The sequence below is a fragment of the Arvicola amphibius genome, chromosome 8 (genome assembly GCF_903992535.2).
Source record: "Arvicola amphibius chromosome 8, mArvAmp1.2, whole genome shotgun sequence".
NCBI lineage: Eukaryota > Metazoa > Chordata > Mammalia > Rodentia > Cricetidae > Arvicola > Arvicola amphibius.
Window position 1 is genome coordinate 20,558,118 of NC_052054.1, and position 20,649 is coordinate 20,578,766.

Here is a 20,649-nt window from a genome sequence, read left to right on the forward strand (position 1 = left end):
ATATTTACTCCTTTAAAAGGAATTAAAGCTTATACAGTATGCTTCTGCCACCACTTGCTGATGAGCCAGGCCAGTGGGTCTGAAATAGAGTTCCACAGGTAAGTGGGTAATTTCTATGAACACAGAAAAGGCAAACAGAATCCTGGTGAATAGACTAAGTGAACTGGCTTGGGAACTTCATTCTGGGTTGACTAAGTATTAATATTAATTTGGCACAGTGGCTTCCATCTGACCTTTCTAAATAATCTATAATGCTGCAGCCAAAAATCTCTATCATAACTTAAAAATCTATGGTAAATTATTCATAAATATTTCTCTGGGGGCTTATAATTTATAATATAACTGCAAGCCATAACATTCGTCCCTTAATTATAGACTTAAATTTATCTAGAGGAGATTTTTATTCTGTAAATTTCATATTTCAATAATTACTTTTACCTTAAAATCCTTCATATTAAAAACTATTTAAACTACCACTGACACCAAAAGAAGATTAGCACAAGGTGAGAAGCATAAAAATGAATTTTTAATGGTGTCAAATTATCTTTTCGAGTGAACTAAAAGCTGAATTACCGTTTAGGAAGTACACTATGCACCTCATCACTTCCAGTGTGTCATGTAAGTAGGATCGCGTCGCCTGCTGTGAGGAGTGGAGATAGGATGGCCTTAAGGGACACATTGGCTGTCTGTTTAGCACTGAAGTGTGTGTTTCTAGTCAGCCCTAGCCTTTATCTCCACAACCCATAAAAGACTCAGTTTGATTCTGTTTATGACTCCTTCTCTATCTTTTAGTACATGCTGGCTGCAAAGTTTATCTTCAGTTATCTGCATGCTAGGTTCGCAGCATCTTGTTTAAAACAACAAGGCATCATTTAATATTCCTTTCTTAACTATGGAACTTGCCTCATCATATTACTGGAGAAAGAGTCATGTCAGTTATGAAAATGTTGGAAATATTTAACGTAGAGCGTGGTATTTATTTGTGATGCAGGCATGTGGCTGATAATTTATTTTCATCAGAAATATAATGCCAGATACTATATATATATATATATATATATATATATATATATATATATATATATATAGTAGATATATCTAGCTCTATAATGTTAACTTTGGGTTTAATATTTGCTTTGATTTTCTCTGTTGTTTAAAAATTACTTTAAGAGCAGAGCTGAATGGAATGACAGAACACCACCCAGGGCCTCTTTTAGCCGTACTGTGGTTCTGGATGCAGACTCTGGTAGGGATTCTGGGTCTGTTTTGTTTTGTTTTTCCCAGTGCTCAAGGCAATTTACCTTTTGCATATCTTTGTGAACTAGTTTTCAGCTTTTATGCAAATTGCAAATCCTTTGTGGGAAATCAGTCTGCCACTTTATTTTTACATGTATTGACTAGGTAAATATCAAATGTCCCCTACTCAAAGAGAACAGAATTTAAGAGAACTCTGAGTAACATTGAAATTCAAATTTTATGTCATCAATACACATTTTGACATTTTGCCAGTCCACTTGAATTTTTTTCCCAGAAAAACATAAATTACTATTCAATACGTTATGTTACTTAATTATAAAAATGAGGTTTCTGCTTTCCTTTCCCACAGCATGGCGTAACTTAGTGTGCTCAGTTCAGCTCCAAAGAATACCTATGGAAACTCCACACTACCACTCCATAGGCAGTCTGCAGGATCCTGGAGAAGGAATCTCCAAGGCAAAATAGAAGGCTGGATGTGTCTCTAGATGGAGCCTGATCCTGTTCCCATTCCTCAGCAGAGGGAAAAGACAGTTACACAAGATTCCACACTTCTGTGACCATTAAGTACTTAGTCACATCATCCTGCCCATCACTGGTCTAGATATTGTGCATGTGCCATGCTTGTGGTCTTCCCCTTAGTCTACTGTGCCCTGTGAACTATGTCAGAATTCTTTTGGGTCAAGAAATCTCATTCTCATCTTTCCAGTACCATTATGATTTCCTTGGCTCTTTTTACTTTATTACCTTAATTTTACCCCCTGATATGTTAAAAAGGATTTCTATAAGGACATGGCTATAGCTTTTTAGATAAAGACCTAACTAGAAAAAAAAAAACCATTTCCTATCTGGTAAATAGGGCTTAGAAAGATGGTTAGGCCCTTTGAGATGTTTCTACTGAGGATCAGATATACCCACATTTGAACTGAGGGGATTGTTTTCATGTTCATATGAACAACAGCAAGAATTGCCACAAGAGAGAAAGCAAAAAGTGAACACACAGAAGAAAGGACAAAAGGGTAAAAATCCAACATAGATTTCATATTAAAAAATAAGTGACCATTCTGTACCTTGCAGCATTCAAGTGAAGAAAATAGAAAAAAATGAAAATGAATTTTGATCACTATGATACAGTCATTTGTCAGTATTATTGATCAATATGAATTATGATTATAGCTTGACAGAAACTGAACTCATGGTTCTTGCATATCCAGGAGTGCCTTATTCAAATACAGTAGTACTTAATTGTACTTATTTTGTATAGAATTTCTGTGATTTAGTTAGTTTTAGACCTATTCCAAAAATGAGCACATCAGAAGCTTAGAGATGGTAAATGACTTGGCCTAAAGTCATGTGACTGTTACTAAGTACCAGTACTGACATTGAATTCGGTCTTTTTGGCTATATGTAACACCATTTCCACTGTAGCTAAAAACATTAGAGTGCTTTTCAGATATCTAATATGGAGCTCCTATTTTGCTCTAGCTCCTTCTTATATTTACATATATGAATATTTAAGGATTTATTTATTCTTATTTTATATATAGGTGTTTTGCTTGTGTGTATGTCTTCTGTATCTTGTGTGTGCAATGGCCACAGAGACCTACAGAGGATGTCAGAAGCCCTAAAGCTGGAATTACAGATAGCCGTTATTCTGTGTGGGTGTTGGGAACTGAACATGAGTCTTTTTCAAGAGCAGTAAGGGTTTTTACCCACCGGACTATCTCTCCAGCTCCATATGCATGCATTTTAAAATACGGTGTGAGTTTGCTATTGTCAGAACAGAACAAACTTTGAGCCTTGCAATCCCTGATGAGATATGGTGAGCTTACACCTATTTCATGTTGCCTTCTTCTCTCTGAAGGGGACAGAGTTCGGTGCCATTATTATTTTTATAAGCCAAGTTTTTTTCATGTTTGTGTTATTAACATTTTGGACTAGGTGCTTCTTTGTTGTGGCCCCTGCCTTCTGCATTGTAGATGCTCAGCAACGCTACTGGTCTTAAACTGCCAGGTGTACATGCCACCACCCAGTATGAAAATTCAAAATATCTCATTAATATTGCCAAAGCTGACTGACCCATAGCCCACCACTGCTCTCATGCAGATATCTAATTATTCTCTACCAATAAAAAGTCAGGAATCAGATGTCTGGATAAGAACCTGAGTGATCAGAGACACAGTGGAGAAATACCCAGTAACCCTATCTCTTCTGTTCCTCCAACTAAAAGGACTGAGATTCTCTTTTAGTTCTGCCTTATTACTTCCTGTCCCTCTATCTGCGCTCAGACCTCCAAAACAGCTATGGTTAATTTTGGTCAGTCTCTAGCTTATTGTCATAATGTGATCAAATATCACACAACAATGCTCTAAAGGCAACATGATTGGACCTTACTGCAAATGCAGCCCCCTGTGCAGTTTCTATCTTGAATGTTAGAGGTTTCAAGCCACTAAAGACTTAGATGTTGTCATAGCACAACAAGACAGGTGCATTGCTGAGGTAACAAACAAGTCCTAACTAAAGCCACTGAGCAAACTCTTAGCTGCTGCCTAGGGCGGCTGTTCTCCTGACTGTAGCTTGGCATTCCAGAAACTCATTCACACACATGTTCAGTCACTGCAGCAGGGAAAGAGAGCAAAGAGAATCACACACACAGTTTTAAATGTACCCAATGGGAAGTGGCACTTGTTACCAGCTCATTTATTAACAAAAGCAAGTTGTGTGGGACACATCTAATTTTGAAGCAGAGGAAGGACTGGTGGTCCTCCATGTTCTAAGGGAAATACTGGTGAATATGTGTAGTGTTCGCCACTAACCTCTGTTAAGCCCTGTATAATATGATTCAGGAAATTTGAAATACAGTATCTATCCCATAGTTCTGGAGAGAATGTATATGTGTGGAATAAGCCTATACGTGAATTAGATTATATATATACAATACATGATAAATCATGATAAATTCATTATGCTTGCTGGTTTGTAAAATATTTACATTTTGGTAACATTTACATGTAAGATAATAGATTTTTCAATTAATGGTTATGATAAGATTGATTTTGTTTGTTCTGTTCATGTCTTTGAATAAACTTTTATTATCCTTTTGGGTTAAATGTATTTCTCATTGTCCTAGAGTTTGTTCTTATTTTTTACACAACAATTATTTTCTTTCTGTTACTTTTCTTCTTGTCTGTTGCAAGTACAAAGAAAACTATTCATGTTTTCCTCACCTGTACATCTTAATCTGAATGATTTAAGTACATCACATATTTTGTATCATTGAGTCTCTAGGAAAGCGTTTCTCAAGTTTTGGAATTTGAATAAGCAGCATCACCTGGGAAATTGTTAGGTCTCTGAAGCTCTCAACTCAAGACCTACAGAGTGAGAAACTGAGCTTGCAGCTCAACCTTGAGCAATTTTAGATGTAGAATCATATCTGATAAAATAATGACAATATTCCTTCTCTGCCTCTGTTTGTCTGTCTGGCTCTCTCCTCTCTCAATAGTTGGTACTTTTAAGGAAAACTGCTGCTGCCCTCTTCCTCTAGGTCATCTGTCTTAGTGTTCTGTTGTTGTGAAGAGACACCATGGCCACACAACTCTTACAGAGGAGAGCATGCAATTGTGATTAAAGGCATGCACCACCACACCCAACTCTAAGCTTTTCTTTAATTCTGTTATAGAATATCATTTAAAAAGGGTTACATTTGTTTATGCTGTGGAATATTTGTTTAATGATGCAAAGATGTGTTGCATTCCTTTATGTTGCACTTGTTTAACTCTCTGAAGCTGTGTTACTTTGCCTGTCTGGACCATCTGACTGCTCTACTACAGAGCTGAACGGCCAATAACAAGGCTGGAGAAAGGATAGGTAGGGCTGGCCAGCTTAGAGAATAAATAGGAGAAACCTGGGAGGAGAAATGGAGGAGCAAGGGAACAAGGAGCGGAGGATGCTATGGACCAGCCACATAGCCAACCACAGAGTAAGAGTGAAAGTAGGATATATAGAAAAAAAGGAAAAGCCCGGAGGCAAAAGGTAGATGGGATAATTTAAGTTACAGAAAGCTGGCTAGAAATAAACCAAGCCAACGCCAGGCATTTGTAAGTAATAATAAGCCTCTGTGTGTGATTTATTTGGGAGCTGGGTGGTGGGCTCCAAAAGAACAAAGAACAAAGAGCATAGAGTAAAATGTGAAAATCAACCACATAATTCCTTTTCACAAGTTGGAAACTTAGCTGGGTGGGAGCTCACCCTGAGGTCATCACTTCTTTATCCTGTTTCTTAATCTCTTACCTCCTGAACACAGGACTTAGTTCTGTTCCACTTCCTGGTGCTTCCCTTTCCCTCAAATTGCACATTTTGTATTTTTCCTTGCTCATCTTGCCTGTTTTTCATTATATATCTTTATTACAGATAACGTTAATAACCACAGGACAGAGTCTATACTAGACTATTTTGAGATTTCCTCTGCTGAGGGAATTCATCCAAATTTCTTCACCATAGTCTCAGGCAGACTTTTTGCACTAGGGCAAAAAGCAGCCACACTCCTCACCAAAATAGCACAAGAATGATCTCTAGGCAACACACTAAAATTCTTCCCCTCTGAAACCTCTTGAGTCAGCCCCCACATTTCAGATAGCCATGCTCCTACTACCATAAGCAGTGTTAAAACTTTCCACTGCTTTCCTAAGCCAAAGTACCAAAGTCCAAATTCCTCCAAGCAAAAACATGTAGGCCTATCACAGCAATACCCCAGTCCCTGGTACCAACTTTTGTCTTACTTAGGGTTTGTATTGCTGTGAAGAGACACCATGACCATGGCAGCTCTTAGAAAGGGAAACATTTAATTAGTGTGGTTTACAGTTTTAGGGGTTTAGTCCATCATCACCGTGACAGGACATGGTGGCATGCAGGCAGGCACGGTGCTGAAGAAGGAGCTGAGAGTTTTACATCTTGATCCATAGGCAACAGAAGGAGACTGTGTGCCACATTGGACATAACTTGAGCATATGACACCTCAATGCATAACCCCACCCCCAATGACATACTTCCTCTAACAAGGCCCTACCTATTTCAACAAAGCCACACCACCTAATAGTGCCACTCCCTTGGGGCTGTTGGGGTCAAATACATTCAAACTACCACATCACCTTTTATAAACCTATAGAGAAGAGTTTGTGGGCTAATGGACTATTTTCATTTTGATTTTATTTAATGCAAGTTCACTGTTTCTGAGGTTTGGCATATTTCACATATCTTTTGCTATTTGAAAAAATTTACGTAGTGCTAAACAAGAGTAATGGCTGCATTTTAGTTATGTGTATTTTTTTAAATTTGAGGTGATCATATGTGTTTCACATTTAATTTGCTAGTGTTTGAAATGAATTGATGGATTTTGTGCAACATTCATACAGTAAGACAACTTAAGAAGTTTATTTCAGTGTTGCTAGATTTAGTTTCTAAGGTCCACCTCCTGGGGGGCTTGTTGATTGCAATGATGTGTTTTCTTAAAACTGTAATGCAGATAGTTTTGAAAAATAGTATTGTTTCTTATTTTCTTAAAAATCCAGCATTTCCTCATCAGACCAAAGATTAACTGTGTATGTTTTATGCAGATACTGAGAGCTCATGTTAGAGTAGTAATCATTGTTGATCCCATTTGTTCTCTCCAGAATTCTACCAAATGTCTGGCTGGGTAGCTGCCCTCGCCAGCTGGAACATGTGACCATCAAACTGAAGCATGAATTGGGGGTTACAGCTGTCATGAATTTCCAGACCGAATGGGATATCATCCAAAATTCGTCAGGCTGTAACCGCTACCCTGAACCCATGACTCCAGACACTATGATGAAGCTGTACAAGGAAGAAGGTTTGGCCTACATCTGGATGCCCACACCAGACATGAGCACTGAGGGTAAGTGTCAGACAAGGAAGAAGGTTTGGCCTACATCTGGATGCCCACACCAGACATGGGCACTGGGGGTAAGTGTCAGACAAGGAAGAAGATTTGGCCTACATCAGGATGCCCACACCAGGCATGGGCACAGAGGGTAAGAGTCAGACAAAGACAAAGGTTTATTCTACATCTGGATGCCCACACCAGGCATGGGCATAGAGGATAAGGGCCAGACAAAGAAGAAGGCTTGGCCTACATCTGGATGCCCACACCAGGCATGGGCACAGAGGGTAAGGGTCAGAAGAAGCACTCTGGTTCTTTTATAGACTTGTTTCAGAGATACATGTATTGTCTGTCTTTCAGTCATCTATAACTGAATATCTTAAATATTAATTATAAAAATGAAATTAAGAATTTAGATTTAATATGTCTTTAGATACTTTGACAGGATTCTGTTGAACACAGTTTCTTTAATTTTTATACTATGTACACTAAATATACATTTCATAATATATACATTTAATTTATATACTTTATATTTATTGTGATCTACTGTGTGTATGGCATTATGTTGTGCCTGGGAACATGGAGTGTGTAGTCCCCGAGGGATGGCAAGTGTTAATGGAATGAACAAAAATAGGAATTTGGAAGCATAATGGGTTAGTTTTGAAAAATCACAGCTATTCTGCAGAGCTTGGGTAGATAATCTAGAAATGCTTTCGAGGAAGTGGTGTTTGAGCTAAAACGCCTGAGCAGTGGCTGGAGCAAGGGCAAGCTGGGAGAGGATGGAAGAAGGAACCATTTAGAAGAACCCTTATGACAGGGGAGGAGGTGGCGTGTTATAGGGACAGAAGGACCAACACGGCTGGAGGACTGAGGATGTGGAAGTCCCCCAGACCTGGGCTACAGTAAGAATGTCACACTGTGAGGGCGGAGCTGCCGCAGGGAAGGATGAGACGCTGGGAAACGCCGAGGTTCTTTCCTGTCTTAGTGCTTTCACCACAAGTCTGCTTCCACTGCAGCTCGGACAGCTTGGGACTGGTCTGGGAATCCAGGGAGGTGGGTGCAGTGAGAGGGGTAATAGCGTGAGAGATGAGGCATGGGGCCCGTGAGGAGGACGGCAGAGAGTCTGCACTGACAGGGAGAGCTCTAGAGAGTAGTCCTTTTGAATGGTTACCATGGTTGGTGCTGCTGGGGAAGCAGAGACAAATAAGTCATAGTCGTGGCATAAGTAAGATGCAGGAAGGCAAGTTAAAACCAATTACAGTGCAGGAGGGAGTGGATGATGAATGATGTGATGTGTTCTGGTTTTACGGATTCCTTCTAAGGAGGGCAGAGAGGCAGGCTGCGTGAATTCCATGGCATTTGAAGTGGAACTGTCTTGGGCAGAGAGATGCGGGCCAAGGGAGCACGATGTGTGTGCAATACGGTAGACAAAGGCACAGGAGGCTTGGAGTTCTAGAAAGAGCCCTCTATAGGTATGGTAGACAGTTGCTGAGAAGTAGGATAACTTTTCAGGTAAGAGGACCACATCCCAACTACATTATTAACAGCATGTCAGCAGGGGGCAGCAGAGAGCTGTAGAGAGTTCATGGGTTTGGGGAGTTGCGTGATTCGCTCTTCTGGGTGAAGAATGGCAGTGAAGCCTAGCCAAGAAGCCAGAAAACATTCCTCCCCCTCCCCCCCCCCTCAGCGTTCACTATACAAGGTATGCTGCGCATCCAACCCACTCCTGATTGATATGTTTGAACTCACCAAGTCCTCAGAAGGTTCTAGGTAGACATTGTAGTCACCTCCGTTCTGCAAAGGAAGAGACAGGTACGAAAAGTTTGTGTGGTGGGACCAGGTCTTCAGACTGGAAAGAGTCACGGCACATACTTTGAGGGTGGCAGTCTGATTTCACAGCACTGCCCAAGCCAGGCTGCGTAGCAGCAACTACGTGTTTCTTCATATACCTCAGGCAGAGTCTGCAGACCGACGTAATTTCCGTTCCTTGCGTTCATGATTAGCTAGAGTTATACACAGCTGTGAATTGAGGGGGCATAGCTTATCTCCCCAGCCACCAGTGGCCTGTGAATCAGAACACCTCGAGGACCATAGGAAACCAGTGTCATTGGCCACCTGTGGCACTTCAAAGACCCCAGGTGATCTTCCTGGCCAGACAGGACGCCTCTGTAGATTTGAACTGCACCATCATTAAGGAGAGGTATATTTTATGTTCCTTGAAGGGGGAGAGATATTGACACTCTGGCTATTTCCCTTGGTCACCTGCCTTTTCTTGAGGCTAGACCCCAAACCAAACAGAACTCGCACCAGCTGAAAGCGAGATGGTTTTGTGCTGTGCAGATGGTCTCGCTGGTTTTGAAACAGTCTCAGACTTGTTAGGACTCTTGCGGCCACACAGAGACTTTGATTTGGCTTCTGTGCTTCTAATTTCACAGCATTGTTGCCCATCGGTGCAAATAAGAGGGGAAGAGGCAGGGAGCAGCTGAGCTATTGATTCTACCTGCTGGTCGCCCCACTGCATCCCATGCTCTGCTAAATAAATAACTGGCGACAAATAGGCAGTCTCTTTAGTAGTTTGGAGTCTGTCTATTCACTAGGGCCCATTGTAGTCGTATTCAAGTATTTGGGGGTGTCCCTGGGTCACCAGGTTAGTGCATCTAAAGCCAGTTCCCATGTAGAGCTAGCACAGCTGGAGGATGAGAGCAAAGAAGCACCCCCCCCCCTCCCACACACACACCCACCTGCAGCAGGACAAACTGACGCTGGAGAAAGGATTCCTTTGGCTCAGGTGGACCTGGAGAAGTGATCAAAGAGCTAGTTAACTCTTCCTGAGTGGCAGGGTGACTGTTTACCAACAGATTAACCTATGTAGCTTACAGTATAGACCAATGCATATATAGATGAATCCACCTGGATATTTTTAGAACTCCAGGGGTGAGGGGTGGCATCTGTCTGGAAGCCTTCCCAGCTGCTGCGAAAGGCTGTCAGGTCGTCTGCAAAGGAGGGTCTGTTAGACTCCATTGTCACAGACCTGCTGCAATCAATTGTCCTATTGATCGTCCCCATTGTACATTTTGTCATATATGGTGTAGGCATCTTCTTCTTTTCATTTTCTTATGTAAAATGTGGTTTGTCTCTTTCACCTGGGAAATGAAAAAATCTCCAAATTCCAGTAGTTCCCTGGATGAAATCAACTGTGTTTGCTCACTACACTCCCTTCTCGGGGGAAGCCAGACTCGGGGTTCACCTCTGTTCCAGTAACAGCCACCTCCCTTCCCAGTGAGCTTTAAGAATCTGGCTGTTGCTTTGTTCCTAGAGCCTCAGGCACTCTCTCATTCAGCAAACTGAGTTCACTCTGTCTTTATGCAAAGACACTGGTCATGGAACCAGAAACTGGGCAACCTGGAGATATGTAGGCACTGAATAGCTTGGGAGGTAGGCAGGTTAATTCCAGCATTGGGCAGCCGGGGGTAGGAGTCTCTGCTAACTAGATTATAGTAGACTGTAGGATTAGTCACAAGTTTTTTTTCCAGTTTATTTATTTTTTATTAAAAATTGCCATCTCCTCCCCTCCTCCTCCCCCTTCCCTCCCCTCCCCTCCACCCATACCCCCACTCCCTCCCTCTCCAGGCCAAAGAGCCATCAGGGTTCTCTACACTATGTTGAGTCCAAGGTCCTCCCAACTCCCTCCAGGTCCAGGAAGGTGAGCAACCAAACTGACAAGGCTCACACAGAGCCCGTACATGTCGTAGTTTTTTAAACTTTATTAATTCTCTGAGAATTTAATAAATTATATTTTGATTAGACTTACTCTGATTCTTCCCTGTAATTCCTCCCAGATCCACTCCCAACACCTTTGCCTTTTTATACCATTCCCACACTGTGTTTTCTTTTTGTTTGTTTTGTAAATAACTCATGGAGCCTGCTTGGTGCTGACCATATGGTGTGGGGCCATCTGCAGCATAGTCAACCTATAGGAGACACACTTGTGAAGAAAACTGACTCTCTTTGCCTAGAAGCCATCGGGGATCCATAGTTCTTAGTTAGGGTTGGGAGTTCTTTAACTTTCTACCAAAGGATGTTACAGGTAAGATAGACCCTCATTTGTACTATAGCTCAAAGGACGAAAACAAGACCATCCAAGTAAAACAACAATGTTTACTGTTATATATTTTCCCAAGGCTAAGAAAGGAAAGAGGTGCATATATGCTGTGGATTTCTTTCTTGGTCTTTCTTAGACAAAGCAAAGCATCCCTTTAGGGACTCTTGAGTGCCTTTATTTTGGGTCTCAAAGTGCCAGGTACTAAAAACCTCTTTGCTTTTTATAACCCTGGCTTGTTCAACACCTACTTCCCTTTCTGGAAGTATTTAGTCATCCTGTACTTAGATTAGCCTGTAGCAGGTTTGGAACACAGAACAGAGAAGGTAGAACAGTCTAACAGTGTCTCAGAATAAACAAGCGGTATTGCTTCATTGTTCCTTGTTCAGTTTTTAGTGGAGGTATTTAATGATTGTTGAGCAAGCATCTACTTACACCGAATGCTTGTTTTAAATTCGAAGGGGAGAAACACAGATGGTGGAGTGTTTTGGTTGACCTACATAAGGTTTGTAATTTTTTCAGTTTAGTTAGCAACATTTAAAATCTGGAATATTTTCTATACCAAAAAAAAAAACATATCTGGAACCTGGGGAGATTGCTTAGTGGATAAAAGCACTTGTTGCTCCTGCAGAGGAATCAGGCTTGGTCCCCAGTACCCACATAGTAGCTCACAATAGTATGTAACTCCAGTTTCAGGGGATCTGATACCCTCTTCTGGCATATATAGAGTATATGAACAGACCTGGAAGCAAATACTCATGCACACAAGATGACAAGTAAACCTTCAGAAAAGGAATTCAATTATTTTTTGCCTTACTGTTTTAAGTCTGGAAAGTTTTATCAAATTAAGTTCCATGTGAAATGTGTACCTGTGTGTGCATACACACACACACACACACACACACACACACACACACACACACAGAGAGAGAGAGAGAGAGAGAGAGAGAGAGAGAGAGGAGAGGAGAGAGAGAGAGAGAGAGAGAGAGAGAGAGAGAGAGAGAGAGGAAATGTAACTTTGTGTGCTCTGGTTGATGCTGTCTCTCTTGTATAAGGAGGACCCTCTTCTCATTCCTTGGTGATTCCTGTGCTCTGTATTGGGACCCATGGATACAGACATCTTAGAGCTGGCAAGACTGAAGTCATACAGGGTCACAGAAACATGAAGGGACTTTGAGAATCCAGACTGAGAGGAGAGGTGAAAAGTGCCAGCAACCAGGTGGATTAGGAAGGAGCATAGCGCAGGGATCAAGGCCAGAGGCTTTGGAGTTAGCCTGGCTGCATTTCAGTGGTCACTTAAGGATTTCATTGGGACAAAGCTCTGCCTTGGCTCCTTCATGTAAATACTGAGGGTGGCAGACAGCACCTGCTATAGGATACCCTCAGATGTGCAAGGCTCCATCCCTAACTCCTAAGCTGTGAGCTTGCTTCTTTATATTTTGAAAATAGACTTTTGTGTACAATATATTTCATTATGGGCTCCCTCTCCCACCTCTTTCTAAATCTTCCTCACCTCCCCACCCACCCACCTGAACCCGCAACCTTTCTCTCTCTCAGAAAATAAGCAGGTATCTAAAAGATGTAATAAAACTAAACCAGAATAGAACAAAATAAACAAATAAAAAAAGAGCCAGGCCAAAAACCTGCTGGAGATACATAGAAACACACAGACACACACATTTGCACATACAGAGAACCCATAAAAAGACAAAACCAGAAACTGTAATACTTAAGCAAAAGATGTGTAAGGCTACAATAAAAGAAAAAATCCTGTTTTGGACTGAATGTTCCAAGATCTCTCATTCTCTGCACATTGTACAGTTACAGATCTCCACATTTGTTCCCTTCTACTGCAGAAGGAAGCTTCTCTGATGGTGGCTGAAAAAGACACTGATCTATGAGGATGGGGGAATGTCAATGGGAATCATTTTATTGCTACATCCTTTGGCAGAAGAATATTTTTTCCCCTGGTTCTGTGACCTCTATAGTCTCAGGTTTTTGATCACCCATGTAGTGTTAGCCATGGGTTCCATGTCATGCAGTAAGCCTTAAATCCAACTAGATAGCTACTGGTTACTTTCACAACTTTTTTGCTGCTATTGCACTAGTGTGCCTTGCAGGCAGGGACACCATTGTAGACCTAAGGGTTTGTAGCTGGGTTGGTTTTTACCCGTCTCCCCTGGTAGCTTGAAGAGTGCCTTCTAGTGCCATGAACACTACTCAGTAGGGGTGAAGGCTCTAGGTAGGTGCCCTGTCGACTTCTCTGTGTTTAATGAGTTGTGTAGGTATTGTCTTCATCAGTAGGGCCTTGCCAGCAATTTGTGCAGAGTAGCCAATAGCTTTGGTAGTAGATTGGGTTGTTTCTGGGTTTCAATGGAGCCACTTTGGCCAGCAACTCAGTTATATGTAACCCATTTCTGGCACTGGCAGTTCTGTTTGCTGGTGAGAAATATCTAGTTGGGGCTTTATTTGATAATTCCATTTAGATTCCCTTAAAATACACGTATATTTTAAGAAGCTTCTACTTTAGAGTAGGTTTCCAAGTGACCCCGCAAATGGCCTTTAGGTTTATCTCTCCCTCCTTGAATTCCTTCCTTTACCCCTTTCCTTTCTCTCCTACCTCCCTGTTTGAAACTTCTGTTTAGTTCCCTCCCCATTCATACAGAGATATCTATTCTACTTTCCCTTCCTAGGGCAATCCTTCCCTTCCTCCTAGGCTGTTTCCAGTTGCAGGCTATTACGAATAGAGCAGCAATGAACGCAATTGAGCAAGTACCTTTCCAGTAAGATGTAGAGACTTTTGAGTATATGCCCAAGCATGGTGTAGCTGGATCCTAGGTTAGATCTATTCCCAGCTTTCTGAGGAACCATCACACTAATTTCCATATGGGCAGTAAAGTGTTCCTGTTCCTTGAATGACCTTTCTCCAGACAGAGAGAAAAGGGTAATTGTATTACATCACCTAGGCTATTGGAGTAGAGCTGCCCTTGGGGGGACAGCTGTCTACAGAATCCATCTGGACTGATTCTGTGGAAGACACAGTCTGGTAGACTGGTTAGCAGAGATTGGGAGCCTCAGAGCTCCGTTGGCAAACAGCCACTCTAGTCTTTGTGTAGATTTGACATTTGATTTCAAAAGTATATTTAAGACATTCCTGTTTAATTCCTGCCATGGCAACCATTAGAAGGAGCTTGTCTGGGGAGACTCATAGTGGTGGAGCAGAAAGAAGCCGTGATTCCTAGAATTATCAGAGGGATTCTTTCCATGCAGAAACTGCTCACAGACATTACTGTGACGGAGCAGATCATACCCTACATAGCATAGTCACCCCAACATACCCACGATGTTTGACACCTCTGATCCCTTGAGACACATGAATCCAGCACACAGTCCTGTTCATGAGATTGCCAGAAGGAAGCCACTGGCCCCTGTGATGCTCTAGATATGGAGTGCCTCCAGGAGGGCCCCCTGTGTAACGGTATGGCAGGTTACTCAGATGAAACCAGGAGTGTGGATTGTGTTAAATCAACATTTGTGCCTCTGTTGGACATTGTGGGAGCTGGTGTGTACCTAAAATAGATGTTTTTAGGGACTGGTATCAGGGAAGAGGGGGAGAGACAGGGAGGGAAGGAGAGGGAGAGGTGGAGAGGTGGAGAGGGAGTCTGTCAGTCTGAGAGGTTTCTCTGTGTGCCCACCTATGCACATTTCTGTGAACACATTTCAAAACTGCTGGGTGGTGCCTGCAGCGTTACATCTCTTACTTAGAGGGACTGACAGAAGTTAGCCGGGAAGACTGGAATATTGAAATGGTTGTGCTGCAGGTTGCTTCTGTCTCAGAGCCTGATAGGGCCTAAAGTGAGGTAGGTGACTGAGGGGAGCTTGGGGCCATGGCGAGCTTCTATGAAAACTCCACCTCTGAAGGTCCTGGCTCCTGATTCCAAGGTACTGTATTCGTGATGTCAGGGCACTAGCACTTCTCAAGAGGACGCCGGAGGAGTGAAGGCTCCAGAGGAGGATTCCAGGCTTCAGTGACAATTTGCAGGTCAGGGAGGGGCTGCTCATCTCTTCAGTCATCCATCAGGAACCACAATATGGACACTAGGTAGGTGTTCTCTGTAGTCCTGGGAGATCTTCCTGGGGCTGTCGAGTCCTTCCCTATGATATGCAGAGAAACTAAAGAATGCCAAGTTGCAAGTGTACAGTTAAACTCCAATAATTCTGTTAGTCGTCCTCTCGGTCTTTCATCCCCTTCTGAGGGAATTTGTATTGATGCCATCCACCAAATACTAGACAGATAAACAACAACAAAAAACTTACTAAGTATCACTATGAAGAATGGTTATCTCAGAACTCAAAGGCTTGTTGGTGGTTACACTTCTGCCCAGCAGGATGCAGAAGCTGTTGGGGCTCAGCAGGACACAGCATACTTCTTAGGATGAGGGGACGTTTGATCATCAGAACAGCAGCCAGAGAACAATAGCAACTATGATCATAGCTTTTTCTAATAGCAGAAAGAAATCAAATCCATGTCAGTATTCACTGTATTGCGGTGGCATGAATGATTGGTTATCCCATATGCATTGGCTATAAGTTAGCCACGCAATTACTTGAATGAAAACCAACATATTAAATTCTGTCTCAAATTGCATTTATCTAACCAGTGAGTATGACTGAATCGTTAACCAGTGTGAGCTAATTATGAGTTTAATGTTTGCCTGGAAGGCACTTAGGAGTGAGATTGAGGGGCACAGGACTTACCAAGTTTTCTTTGAAGCCTTCTAAAACCACTGCCAAATCTTTGCAAATGCTTCTAAGAAGATGTTAAAATCTCTTTTTCTGCCCTCTGTCCCCCAAACACATGTGGTATTTAACTTTGTAGAGAAATTTGCGTCAATGACAAACTGCTCAAAATACAGTAACGTCCCTGGAATAATCAGGGTCAAGTTCAGGTTCAGAACGGAATGCTGGCTCTGGTATGCTCTCTCTACCTTGCTATTCCCAGGTATTAAATTTGTTTCACTTTTTTTCAACTAAAACAATAAAAGAAGCAAACTGTCACACCCCATCTCCGCAGAGCTCAGGGTTCCATCGTGCACTGGCGGAATTTTTAGCTGTGACATGGCAATATCTGTTAATACGTGGTCTGTGCTTTCTCTAGGCCGAGTGCAGATGCTGCCACAGGCTGTGTGCCTCCTGCATGCCCTTCTGGAGAACGGACACACTGTGTATGTCCACTGCAATGCTGGGGTGGGCCGCTCCACAGCTGCCGTGTGCGGCTGGCTCCACTATGTGATTGGCTGGAGTCTGCGGAAGGTGCAGTACTTCATCATGGCCAAGAGGCCTGCGGTCTACATTGATGAAGATGCCTTGGCACAGGCACAGGAAGACTTTTTCCAGAAGTTTGGGAAGGTGCACTCTTCCATATGCAGCTTATAGGTGACCAGCCTGCCAGTTGTGTGGTTAGGGGAAGACCTATAGACAAAGACCCTTTCAGAACTGAGGGGACTGTAACCCTCAGGTCACCTGGAGATGATAGCTTCTGTTGCAGTGTGGTAGGGCTTTTTGAATTTTTCTCATGTGGCTTGAAGTTTCCTTTATAAAATATTTCAAAGATGCCAGCTGGGCAGTGCAATGTATGCCCACAGTTGCTGCTGCAACAGGCCAGGGTCTTTGGTTACAGGCCCTGCATAGGTTGTTAGGATTTGTGATGTTTTGGCATGCATAAGACAAGAGACGGGTTATGTGGATTTTATCATAGCTGCGAGGCACACACACACACACACACATGGCATGTGCACACATGCACAAACACATGCAGTTTTTTTTCCTCAACTGAAATTGTAGTCATTTGCCGGTGGAAGGGATAAATATATAAACCTTAGTATGACACAGAAAGAGCTCTCCATGGGCATAAAACCGTGGTTTTCTGTAATTTTCTTCATCCCATTTCAGAGCTGTTAACATCTCTGAGACAACATCCTCCTTATTTTCCTGTCTTCCCCACAGGAGTAGTTAGCCCACTGTTTTGTCTTTAAATATTTTTTTTTTATTTTAGAGATATATTTTTTTGGTATATAAGTATGCAGATGTCCCAGGCTTTGGATCCCCCGGAACTGGAGTCTCAAATGGTTGTGAAGCACCATGTGGGTGATGGGAACTGAACCCAGACTCCTGCAATAGCAGTAAGTGCTCTTAACCTCTGAGCCATCTCTCCAGCCCCACTTTCTCTTGTCATTTAATTGCTATTCCCCCCCTCAAGACAGAGTTTGTAGTACTCAATGTAGCACAGCACACAAAGGTCAGTCTTTAACTCATGGTAATCATTCTGCCTCAGTCTCCCAAGAACTGTGTTTAGTCTCCCATACACAGAACCACCACTTTTCAGTGGAGGTTTATTGAGCATAGCTGGCTTGCCCCAGTCTCATGGTAAATAGGAATGAGATGAAGTTTGTAATTCAACCTGTTTGATTCAGTGTTCTTTTCACTGTGATTAGATTTTCAGAAGACTGTCATGGATGTAGCTTCGTCTCTCTCAAGGTAAAGTTGCTACCCCTGTCGTTGTTTCTACAGTGAGAAAAGGGGCAGTGTTCTGATCACCTGCCAAAGAATTTAGAAAAAACCATTTTATTCTCCTTAGCCTCCTTTAAGCTATGGTGTGCGATCTCAAGGCCAATTTATATGAACCATAGTTCGTGAGTGGGAGGAGCCTGAGGAGACCATGTCCACAGATCAGTGTTGTACAGCTAGGGACTGGTTCAATACTCAGTTCAGTGTAACACTCATTGCTGTTCCTTCCAAACCTGTGGTTTATTCCATTACGTTTTATCAGAAGTGTAAATATCAGCAAAACTTTGTCTCCCAGAATATACAATCTAGAAACAGATCTGTCTTTCATCCTCTGGAAGACAGTCCCCAAGTACAACTGACATTTTAGGATACAGAAGGGGCCTTACCTTTAATTGAGTGCCACTGGGTGCCAGTTGCTTTCCTATCTCTAATGCATCACAGTTCACTCTGGGAGGAGTCATTGTCTCTGTTCAGACGGGGGAAGTGAGTCCCAGAGAGGTGAACGAATGTGTCCATTGCCTTTGTCATTGATGGAGGCTACAAAATGAGATGCAAAGCTAGGTTCATCTCTCAGGTCTCACACTGTCAAGATGTGTTTCTTTCATTTCATAAGCATGTGTTAATAGATAGCAGAGATGGTGATTTGCGAGGCAGAGGGGACAAGAAGGCCACAGCCCAGGTTCCAGTCGTGCTCAGAATAGGGAGCCATGTCTCTGCATGATGGCACCCAGAGGAGGTAGCATAGGAGAGAGAGATGTTTCAACACGACAGCAAGACCCCCAGGGGAAGAGGCATTTGCTTTGGACAGAGCACGCTACAAGAAACTTTTCTCCTATAATTATACAGTTGAGTCTATAAACCAGCATCGAGTGATGTTCAGTCTCTTCTGCAAAATATAGTTACATGTAGCTCTTTTGACTAAGAACCAGTTTCGAGTCATATGTATTATGGACAATTTCATTTTAAATGAAATATTTAAACTAATATAATAGTATGTGTGTGTGTGTGTGTGTGACTTCATGTCTCAAGAAACCAGGCTATACAAGTTCCACTGTAAATGTCCTTTTTCAGGAGGCTTTTTCTCTATGGCTCTGATAAAATTGTTGAGAACTATCGACGAACATTTTAGAATGACCCCATTTGCCCTCAGTGAGTGGGTTGTCTACTGTAGCTCAAAAATCACCTGGGAGTTTTGCTAAATAAAAGCATAAAAAAGACCTTTGTGCCACAGAATTGTTTAATGCTGTCAACTTATTCTGAAATCTAAAAGAACACACTGTTTTTATTTGTAAAAAGGGCACTCAGCTCAGCACAATTGCTTTTTCTTTGTTGTCCTTTCTCATTAGCCTATGAGAAAGGTTGCCTGGCAGAAGTCTAAGATGGAAGCACCACAAAGAGGTGGAGGTAAGACTCAAGAATGTCTGGGAGAGACCACAGAAGAATTTGACTCTGGTGACACTCATTAAACACCTTCTTGGGTGTGGGTATGTATGGAGTGCTGGAATGGAACCCAGGGCCTCACAAATGCTAAAGTACCCTTAACACTGAACTATACCTCCACACCAATGAAACCTCACTCAAAGAATTCTCACAGGATATCCTTAGAAAATCTCATGCTTGGTTAAGGAACACCAAGGCACCAAAATACTGTTACTATTGTTTAGACTCCAAACATCTCTTTTTATTTTTGTGGGCCAAAATTGGTAAAAAGAAACAAAATTAACACACACACACACAACGCATATATATAAACACACATGTACATACATACATACACACACACACATATATATATAACACACACATATATGTATGTATGTATGTATTCTGTTTGTCTACTTGGCTTTTCTTAAAAAATGTGAAGAAAAACTATAGTTAAGAGTTTGGAATGAAATGGAAATAATGAAACAAGACTCACAAGTGAACTAAATGGGAATTAGAACTCACAGCATACAGAAGGGCATCCCACATCCTCCTTTTCCTCTGTTGTGCTATGTGCCATTAATTAATGTCTTAGACAATAAGAGGGGGCAGTAAAACCCAGGAAATTGGGAGTAGATGTTAAGAAGGGGAGTTGAGAAAGGGGTGGATTTCCCCATTTTCACAGATCTGTCATGTGAGAGTATTACTGAAAGAATAATCAGGAGGAGGCAGATTTGGAGCTGTTGAAACAGAAGACAGGATGGATTCTTGTGCTGTAGTTATGCCAGGTCACATAGCAATATTACTAATGGAAATGTTTAAAATCTAATGTGATGTCATCAAAACCCAATGTGCATTAATGTTGTAAATAAGATAAGAAACCAGAGGCTGAAGACATTGATAAGCAGTTAAGTACATTGTTTGCTCTTGCAAAGGACCTAGGTTAGATTCCCAGCTCATAGAGTGGCTTATAACTATTATAACTCTAGCTCCAGGGGATCTTACACCCTCTTCTGCATCCTTAGATACTGCATACATGTAATATACATACATATGTACATATGTACATACATACATGTAGGCAAAACACCTATACACATACAATAAAAATGAATCTTGAAAAAGATAAGAAACAACAAGTTTCCAAAACATGGAATTTTCTTTGATAAGGGATTCTTTTCTGTATGCTGTGAATATGTTTTATTACTGTTGGTTAATAAAGAAGCTGCTTTGGCCTATAGAAGGGCAGAATATAGCCAGGCTGGAATATATATTCTCTCTCTCTCTCTCTCTCTCTCTCTCTCTCTCTCTCTCTCTCTCTCTCTCTCTCTCTCTCTCAGAGAGACTCAGTAGGCAGAGTCAAAGAGACATCATGTAGCTGCCAAAGGAGACAGACACACCCTAGAAC

The 20,649-nt window shown here is 41.9% G+C and overlaps 1 protein-coding gene across 2 annotated transcripts in view; it reads left to right on the forward strand.

Annotated features, from left to right (window-relative positions):
* Positions 1 to 19,036, forward strand: part of Epm2a (EPM2A glucan phosphatase, laforin) — a 106,975-nt gene extending 87,939 nt beyond the window's left edge. For both annotated transcript variants that reach the window (XM_038340236.2, XM_038340235.2), the window contains exons 3-4: positions 6,924 to 7,165; positions 16,411 to 19,036. In XM_038340236.2, coding sequence (XP_038196164.1) covers positions 6,924 to 7,165; positions 16,411 to 16,688 — 520 coding nt within the window. In that variant the 3' untranslated portion in view covers positions 16,689 to 19,036. The remainder of the gene's footprint in view (positions 1 to 6,923; positions 7,166 to 16,410) is intronic.
* The last annotated feature ends 1,613 nt before the right edge of the window (positions 19,037 to 20,649 follow it).